The sequence below is a fragment of the Micropterus salmoides genome, unplaced genomic scaffold (genome assembly GCF_014851395.1).
Source record: "Micropterus salmoides isolate LMB-PRFRI ecotype aquatic unplaced genomic scaffold, ASM1485139v1 Ms_hic_scaffold_15, whole genome shotgun sequence".
Taxonomy (NCBI): Eukaryota; Metazoa; Chordata; class Actinopteri; order Centrarchiformes; family Centrarchidae; genus Micropterus; species Micropterus salmoides.
In genome coordinates this window covers 8,885,211-8,895,373 of record NW_024040596.1, presented here as the reverse complement: position 1 = coordinate 8,895,373, position 10,163 = coordinate 8,885,211, and the positions used below count along the sequence as shown (strand labels likewise).

Genomic DNA, 10,163 nt, shown 5'->3' with positions numbered 1-10,163 from the left:
ATTTATTTCATTCTGTATTAAATTTCGGTGTCAGACTCCATCCTCCATACAGCATGTTCGAGTGTGCAGGTGTATAGAACTCTCTCCCACTGCTCCTGTGCACGAGTCCTGTTACAGAGTCATAAGAATACAACACACTGTTACACAGTGACTGTAACTGTGTATGTAAAAATATTACTTGTTACATTATAGCCTACATACATATTTCATTCATTTCATTAGTGCAGTGCCTATCACATCTGTCAACTCACTACACGTATCAGAGCTCCACTACGTAGTTGCCTGCAGCTACACTTCCCCTGTCCTCGCGACTGTAATTTCCACTATCTTCAATTACACCAGTGGTTCTCAACCTTTGTTGGGCCAGCGCCCCCGTATCCATTATCCAGGTCCCTTTTTATTGTTACTATTGTTATTAAAAACATGGAAAAGGTAACAAAAAAGCCTTGTGAAAAGTAATTATATTTAAGTGAATGTTCCTCCCAGAAATTGTGTCTGAAGCCAGATACTGTTTTCTTGGATGGGCCACTTAATAAGTGGGGGGTATGGGGGTCCTCCCCCAGAAGATTTTGAGCATCAAACACTAATTTTCTGGTGAAAATTTCTCCTCCAATTTCTGCCTTTTCTGCACCAGTTTATGGTGGAAATGTCTAAATATTCAGGTGGCGGCTGACAACTCAAAAATATAATTATAATAGAATATAATGTAGTGAGGCTCTCAGGTATTCTTTATTGTTTTTAAATATTTTTCTCCTGTAGATCAACTTATTTAATATCATCCCTGCTGAGTCAACACACGATTAAGTCTTACTACCTCTTTTGTGGGGAATTAACCTATTTAAATGTGTTTGTGGCCCCTTTTCATCTCAGTAATAAATTAATCCGTTTTAATAAGTTATTGACTGGACTCTATTAGCTCGTCTGTTAATAACTTATCATAACTCAGTGTTTCCCACAGAATGACAGTGTAACTGTGGCGCAGATACAGCATGCTAGCCTCGAAAACCCAGCTGTTTTCTAACATTAACTTAGCTCTCCTTATTAGCTAGGCTCCTTAAATACTTGCTAATAACTTTTAATAGCTTGGACACCAGGGAGAGAGAGCGAGAGATCGAGGGACAGGTGAGAGAGAGGGACGAGCGAAAATGCGCTGCCTGCAGCTCTGCAGTAAAATACAATTTTAAATATGCCTAGAAAAAAAAATCGAAAATCAATGTGAGGCGGTCAGCGTTGATATTGTGGCGTGCCGCCACAAATAAATGAACGCATGGGAAACACTAACTTTTCTGCTCATGTTCAAAAATTTCAAAAATATTCAGAATCTCTCCCACTTATCTGTGTTCTCTGACATGTAAAGAAAAAAAGTCGTAATAGGAGACTAATGTCATTAGCCTATTTAAATAGAATTCATAATATTTTACTACATACCCTATACTGCATTATGTTACCAATTCGCTGGAAGTATCCCCTCGACTGTCTGATAGACACAGAACTGGATGAGACGAGGAGGAGCTCGAATGCCGGGGGAAAGCGAAACTAACCGACAACACCTGTTATCAGGCAGAAATCTCACGTCAACTGTTAAAACATGTTAACTTCAGCACCTCTGATAAAGTGCCGCTAACAGTCCCCAACAGAGCAAGTCAGGGCATTTTTATAGCCTACTGAAACTCCTGTATATGTCTGCTTTGGTACAAGCTGTCTGCAACTCAAAGCGCGAGGTGGGTCCACGTCACTCGCTGGTGTTGCTGCGAAGTTGCTTTCAGGGTAAGTCTGTCAGCGGAATATCCCTCATGTAAATGTGTAACCACTGCGTTCACGGTATATTCCTCAGAGAAATAAACACTTTTCCACCAAGAAAGAGAATGTCCGTTTTACAGAGTTTTTAGAGATGATTCTCTGACTTCCCGATCCAATGAAGGCAGCACGAAGCTGCACCACAAGTAGGTGACAGAGAAAAAAAAATACACCGTCGCAGTGAACTAAACTGGCGGGTTTTAATGTTGCAGACCACAGTTTTTTTGAAAGTTTAAAGTTGTATTGTAGTGAATCTTTGGTGTAAACTCGCCTTAGATTTTCTAACCAACAAACGCCCCCCAAAAGCAGCTCAGCACCCCCCTTTCCAAAATATTGCTTCCAGCGCCCCCCATCGCCCCCGGTTGGGCGGTACCGCCCCCATTGAGAAACACTAAATTACACTAAAAAACAAAAAGGGGGAAAGAGCATGTTAGGTGTTACTTTGTAGTCATAACAACACTAATGACACAGTGTCGACATTACATTGCAGCCCCTGCTGTAGTCAGCAGCACTGAAAGAATGTTTCACGAAGCAGTACTTAATGTTTTATTAGACTATAAATAATCAAAACTCTGGTTTAGTCAAATTTTTAGGACAAACAGGGCAGGATTCAGGATTCGGGACTGCTCGTAAGTCGCGATGCCCCCCAATATGTATAAACGTGTATTCAGACATAATGTGTTAATTATTTGATTATAGATGAACAGTTACATGATGATGGTCAAACTAACTACTTACTTGTGTTGATCACTTTAGCTTTGCCAGACCATAAAGTCTGCATAGAGTCTGAATTCCCAGGTGTTCTGTTGTTGTTGCCAAAGCTGGTATTTATGGAAGGTGTATGGAGAGAACAGACTTCGGGATGAAGCTACAGCACATCTGTTTTGTCATGCTGGAGCTGGAGAAGTAGAATTTGTGTTTGACTCTTTTTGTGTGTGTGTGTGTGTGTGTGTGTGTGTTAGTGCTACTTGACCAGTGATTAGAGTTTGAATTACCAGCCGGAACAGAGAAAACAGTGTAAACGCTTGCTCTTAAACCACTTATTGTATATTGTAACACCGGAAAGGTAGAATCTGAAGATTTGGAAATAATGGATAATGTTTCTGTTGTAAGAATATTCCTTCTATCAGGGGTAAATGAAACAAGTAATTATAGAGTAACTCTCTTTACATTTACTTTGCTGTATTACTGTGTGATTTTGTTTTTAAATCTCTCAATCATCATGATCATAATCTTAGATGAAAACCTGCATGAACCTATGTACATCTTATTGTGCAGTTTTTGCATGAATGGACTTTATGGAACCACAGGTTTCTACCCCAAATTCCTCTTAGATCTGCTGTCTTCTTCTCAAGAAATCTCATATGAAGGATGTCTCTTACAAGCTTTTGTCATGTACTCATTTGCTTGTTGTGAATTGTCCATTTTAGCAGTTATGGCCTACGACAGATATCTGGCTATATGTCAACCACTGCACTACCACTCTTATATGTCAAAGAGGAGGCTCTCCCAGCTGGTATGTTTGTCTTGGCTGACACCTTTCTGCATTTACTCCGTCAATGTTGTGGTCACATCAAGACTAAAATTATGTGGTTCGAAAATTCAGAAACTCTTTTGTGTGAACTGGATAATTGTTAAACTTGCTTGCTCCGAAACTGATACTGTTTCTAGTAACATTGCTTCATTTGCAACACTTTTCATTTATTTGTCTCATGGATTTTTCATAATTTGGACTTATATCCGTCTTATCATAACTTGTGCAAGGTCCAAAGATGACAGGGTAAAGTTTATGCAGACATGTGTGCCCCATTTAGTCTCTTTAATCGTATTCCTTGTTGTAGTAGTTTTTGATGTGATGCATATGCGATTCGGTTCTACAGATTTACCTCAAAGCCTTCAGAACTTCATCGCTATTGAATTTCTGCTGATCCCTCCTGTTATAAATCCTCTAATATATGGATTTAAACTGACAAAAATACGAAACAAAATTCTGGGTTTAGTAAAAGTTGAAAGAAAATGACCTCTTATATTATATATTTATATGAATATTATTTAAATAATTATTTTAATTTGTTTATTCAACACAGACAATACAGATAAACATTGTTACATAGAAATAAGTACATCACTGCAACATTATGTAATGAGCTAATTTGCAGCCCCCCTAAGGCAATTCACTTTAATGTGAAACATTAGATGTGTTTGCTTTAAGATATCTCATGATTCTGGGTTTTTTCCTCCTAATGTCTCCACAATGTCCCAGTTTGTTCTACATGTGCGAGGCCTCAATACATTCTTACTAACAAAGAATTGATCTTTTCAACATTATTTCTTGTATGTTATATGTAATGTGAATATATATGAATGTTTGTTCTTCTGCTCTTGTCCATCCATCCATCCATCGTTAACCGCTTATCCTGCGTACAGGGTCGCGGGGGGCTGGAGCCAATCCCAGCTGACATTGAAGTTTTGAATATTGTCTTTATTGTGTTTGTGTGTCTAACCCTTTCACATGAATTAGATTGTTATGGACATTTGATTTACTCTTCATCAATCATATATCATATGCCCACTGCTTTTTGAATTGAGCATACTAAACATACTGTATGTGTATTTTAGGTGCCTTCTTTCTGTCTGTTAGAAAATATTGTGAAAGTAAGTGATTGCCAACATATTGCTACTAAACTTTCAATTTTTATTCTGTCTCCTCCATGGTGAAACTGTACAATAAACACAATTGAAATTAACAACAAAAGGATAAACGCTCAGACTTGTGATTGTATTGACTATATAGTAACTTTACATAGTATCACATACATTTTACTAAATAGACACAGATCTCTGACATAATTCATTGTTCGTGTAAAGAACTTGCAAACCAGACAGGTTCATATGTTATATTCCATAAATTGTCCAATCCAAATGACTGAATAGGGGAGAGTGGGGTAAGTTGTCACGTGTGTAAGTTGTGACACTGTTCATAACTCCAACACTAGAGGCTCTATCTCAAAAATCAAATAGCCACTTTGTGGGACTTGTTTTGCCTGTTCAAATGTGGTCAAGGTCATTCTAACCTGAGGTGAGCACAACTTCCTTTTTTTTATTTTGTGCTTCAAAAATAAAGCATTTGCACTTTAGATTTTATGCAATCCAATTTCTGTAAATGTTCAAAATAATAATTTTGCACAATTTAGAGGAGACAATAACGTGTCTTTTGATACTTCAGCTGAAGTGCTATGTTAAGCTAACCTTGTTAGCTAACATTAACATGTGTGTCAGTTTGGGGCAAGTTGTCTCAATGACTTTGGGGAAAGTATACACATAAAACAGTGTGAAATTGTGTAATAACATATGACACCAGTATTAAATGATACTGTAAAAATGTCTCTGGACTACTCAAGACTTCACACAGTCATTAATTTAGTTAGACAACAAGTATATTATATATAATTTAAAATAATTTATTTGTAATTGCAATAAGGAAATGTGTTTTTGAGGGAAGGAAGGAAGAAAGATTGTTTGAACTGATAAACAGAATTTTAGCCAGTATGTGGATGAAGTGTATGAAATGCACCAAATGGGCCAATGATGCTTGCACCTCAGGCCAGGCAATTTATTATGATATATTTATTAAGTGCCAGAACTGTAACTCTAAATAAGACTCTGTCATACAAAATTGCATATTAGTTGCATTAGTATGTTTAAACACCACATCTGTTTTGTTAAGAAGTTAAAGGAGACCTATTTTACTTCCAGCCCTGTAATGTAGTTTTGTGACTCCTGTATGGTAGCTTTGCAGGATTTGCATGAAAGCATGTGTTATCAAAAACATTGGTTATTTATTGGGATCCATATAGGCAGACTGAGCGTAGTGGTTGCCAGGAGGATAAGGCTGTGCACAAATGAACATATATGAAAAACCGGCTCCATGTGACATAATAAGTAACCAAGAGTAGAACCTATGTACATCTTATTGTGCAGTTTTTGCATGAATGGACTTTATGGAACCACAAGTTTCTACCCCAAATTCCTTTTAGATCTGATGTCCTCTTCTCAAGAAATCTCATATGAAGGATGCTTTATACAGGCTTTTATCATACACTCATTTCTTTGCTGTGATTTGTCAATTTTAGCAGTTATGGCTTATGACAGATATCTGGCTATATGTCGACCACTGCACTACCACTCTTTCATGACAAAGTGGAGGTTGTCTCTGCTGGTATGTTTCAACACAGTGGACACTTTAGCGCTACTAGACTAGCAGTTGGGGGTGTAATTGCAGAACGACGGACACACCTACGCACAAGTATAAATGCATGGCTACATGCGCAGCCTACGGCGTAGGTACGCACGTAGACCCTACGAAGGAGTATAAATGGGCCTTAAGTCAGTGCACAGTAAAGATGCCCTGTCTCTAGCACACAGCACAGAAAACACTAGCTCACCAGGATTTTCCACAAGGCCAGAGCTGGATGAGATGTCATGATCAGTAAGACGCATGCCAAGGCCACAGAGAAGTAGAGCAGTACACCGTCAGGCAGACATCTTTGCTCTGCTGATCAGCCACAAGGTGAATCTATGACAGCTACTTGGCTATCTGGGAATTTCCACAGAACCAGTTGCAGCAGGAAAAAGAGCCAAGAGATGACATAATGCTTAGAAGCAGAGCTTTAATAGGAGGTCCAAAAGAAGTTGAAAATCAGTTGTTACATGACTCGGGTCTCTGTTCTGGTAACAGAATGGGACTCTATTTTGCATCGATCTCTGACCCTCTCTGATGAAACTATTTTACTCTAATTGGTGTCTATTTTTGCGGAAAGTAAACATGTTGAGAAATGTTTAAGCTTTTTTTTATCTGGCCTAAGTCTTGAATTTTTTACACGACAATTACTTAAATTAGCTTTTCCCATTAAATAAAGCATAATTTTCTGCACTGTCATCTTTTTGGTCCGCTGGTACATCTGGTACACACCTGGTACAGCTAATGCTTATCTTTCAAAGTCTGCAAAAAAAATCTATTTGTGTTGACACAAACTCATGCAGAGACCCTGAGAAGCTGCACTGCTGTCATGAGGTCTATGTCCTATGTCCTCTTGCAGCTTCAAACTCCTCAGTTGGAATTGAGTAAAAATGTTATTCTAGAAATAAATAAATGCAGTTTCCTGTTTATGTTATTTTAAACACAGTGTGCTGGCTTCACTTCAGATATGCTCTCTAAGACAACCTTTATTTTACAGTAGTGTTGCCAGAGAGCTTTAGTGGAGTCAGCTCGGCAGCTCCACTGACTGTTTGATAGTGACTTTAATTTTAGGTCTATTATTATTATATCAGAGCTCTGAAATACTGTCCCACCTCTGGACTGCTGACCTGTTGTTTTCACCAACTAAATTTAGAGAAAGGGCAGCACAAGCCACACGATGGACTAATGTGTTTCTTTTCAATGTGAATGTAGTCCATTGTACAGTCCCGACATGTTGCTGGCATTATCAAATGATTGGCCTCTACATTTAGAAGTCCAGCCAGAGACTGCCCACCATGGCGACAGGTGGACAAGGCAGCTCCACTGAGCTGTAGATACATATAGCCATACAACTTCATCCTGTATGGCTCTGAATTGGCTCAGAAGCCAGAAAACATTCCACTGTGTTACCTTACTTGCTAACAAAACAAAAAGACACATGTCAGCTGATGGACATGAGTGATCCAACATTTGATTTATTAGGGCTGAATCAATTGCACCAGTGCCATTGAAACCTCTGCATCAGTATTAGCATGTTGGACATCTTGGGGCAGTAGAATCTAGAATTACTAGATTTCCTCTGGACAAAGAAAAATAACTAATAACTAAATAGAAATTGGGAGTCATGGAGGTTTTAATTAAGATGTTTTATAGATACATTTCTCTTTAGTAACTGGTGACCTGTCCAGCGTGTACCCCGCCTTTTGCCCAATGTCAGCTGGGATAGGCTCCCCCCCCCCCCCCCCCCTCCCACCCCGTGACCCTGTACACAGGATAAGCGGTTGATGGATGGATGGATTTGTCTTTATTAATTTTATGAAATACTAAAATGCTTAAGTCTGGGACCCAGGACAACAAAAAACTGGTTTAATACTACACCAGATACCCTAAACCATTTTTATAGCCAATCAATTGAATCAAACAGTATGATCGTCAGTGTCAAAGGCTGCAGACAAGTCTAAAAGAACTGATGGCAATAGTGAAATAAGCTATTATGAAAATAATAGCTGTAATGTCATGCAAATGTTGCCTTTGCAATGTAACTGCAGATTTGTTGACAGATGATCCAAAGATTATGATTTTTTTTATGCTGGTGATGATGATGATATGATGCAAATTATCTTCTTAATTGTTTTGATTACTTCTCCCCATGTTTTACTGGACCAACTGAATTCCCAAATGTTGTGTTGTCACAGTCAAAGATGTTATTTATAGATAGTGTGGAGAGAAACCAGAGGCAGAACAGACTGCATACTACTTTGTAACCTGCTACTGTATGTTGTAACACTGGTAGACAGGTAGAACGATTTGTTTTCTAATCATGACTAATGTTTCTGTTGTAAGAATTTTCACTCTCTCAGGGATAGATGAGACACTGAATTACAGAATTTCTATTTTTTCACTCGCTTTACTGTATTATTGTGTGGTTTTGTTTTTAAATACCTCTGTCATCATGATCATAATCTTAGATGAAAACATGCATGAACCTATGTACATCTTATTGTGCAGTTTTTGCATGAATGGACTTTATGGAACCACAGGTTTCTACCCCAAATTCCTCTTAGATCTGCTGTCCTCTTCTCAAGAAATCTCATATGAAGGATGCTTTATACAGGCTTTTATCATACACTCATTTCTTTGCTGTGATTTGTCAATTTTAGCAGTTATGGCTTATGACAGATATCTGGCTATATGTCGACCACTGCACTACCACTCTTTCATGACAAAGTGGAGGTTGTCTCTGCTGGTATGTTTCACCTGGCTAACACCTTTCTTCATTTCCTACATCAATATTGTGCTCACTTCAAGACTAAAGTTATGTAGTACATATATTCACAGACTGTTTTGTGTCAACTGGATGATCGTTAAACTTGCTTGCCCTGAAAATGACACTTTCTCAAACAGTGTAGCTGCGAATATTACAATTTTTCTGTATGTGTCTCATGGCCTTTTCATATTTTGGACTTATATGCATCTTATTAGAACTTGTGTGAGGTCCAAAGATGACAGGGTGAAGTTTATGCAGACATGTGTGCCTCATTTTACCTCTCTAGTCACTTTCTTGGTTGTAGTACTTTTTTGATATGATGCATATGCGATTTGGCTCCACAGATTTACCTCAAAGCTTTCAAAACTTCATCCATATAGAATTACTGCTGATTCCTCCTGTTATTAATCCTCTAATATATGGATTTTAAACTGACCAAAATACGAAACAGAATTCTGGACTTAGTTTATGATGAAAATTACTTTTCCATTAAGTTTAACCTCTAATTCAATTTAATGGGACAAACTAAATTTAGACTCATTTAGACTATTCTGTAAACCAGGAATTTGTACATTGTACATGTCATTTCAAGGGGGGAAAGCTCTGTTAAACTAATTTAAGTTGTACAGTAACTTGAAAAGTATTTGGAACATCTGTAGCCTACTGTATTTTGAAATTTAGTAAATAGCAAAGATGTTCATTTCATCATTTTCCATTCATAAATTTACAAATGTCAATATGATGTAATGTGCATGAGTAATAAAGATAAAGAGAAAAAAATGGTTATAATAAAATGCTATAGTGACTCGGACAGACATGATTCCTACAACGTTTCCACTGTAATGTCTTATACCACAGTCCCTGGTACTAAAAGTGCACGGAATCTGGTAATGTTTGGTACGTTCAGTTTGGGGGCAAGGGCCTGTTTAACACTACTTGCAGCTTTAATTTTTATTGGTTTGTGAAGTTTGATGACTTTGTGTAATTCCACCACACTCAACCTAACTTCAACATGCAGAGGTTTAATAAGAATAAGTAAAAAATACCTGTGAAGTGCAGGCAGATTTGGTGTTTTTGTGATTTGGTGCTAATCCATCTCAAAGTGTAATGTTAATTCACTGCTGTCGTAAACAAGGACAGTTATTCACATGTATGTGCAAAAACAAGCAAGGCATAGCAAATTACTAGTCCACCAGAAAGAGAATACACGCTCTGTGTCTCTCTGATTTGAATGTGTAAAATGTGTAGAGTTCATATTTATCTCCATTAATGCACATTTGCCAAGTAAAGCTACACCTTAAAGACTTAAAATACTTACAATAACATTTAACAAACACAGAACACCCTCACAGATTTCTT

General features: G+C 37.8%; 1 protein-coding gene and 1 pseudogene across 1 annotated transcript; both read left to right on the top strand.

The window, feature by feature from the left end:
* The first annotated feature begins 2,887 nt into the window (after positions 1-2,887).
* LOC119903913 (olfactory receptor 142-like) lies at positions 2,888-3,817 on the top strand. The gene has a single exon (XM_038720213.1). It carries the CDS (start codon positions 2,888-2,890, stop codon positions 3,815-3,817), a length of 930 nt encoding a protein of 309 aa, XP_038576141.1.
* A 4,540-nt stretch (positions 3,818-8,357) lies between these two features.
* LOC119903659 lies at positions 8,358-9,856 on the top strand (annotated as a pseudogene).
* The last annotated feature ends 307 nt before the right edge of the window (positions 9,857-10,163 follow it).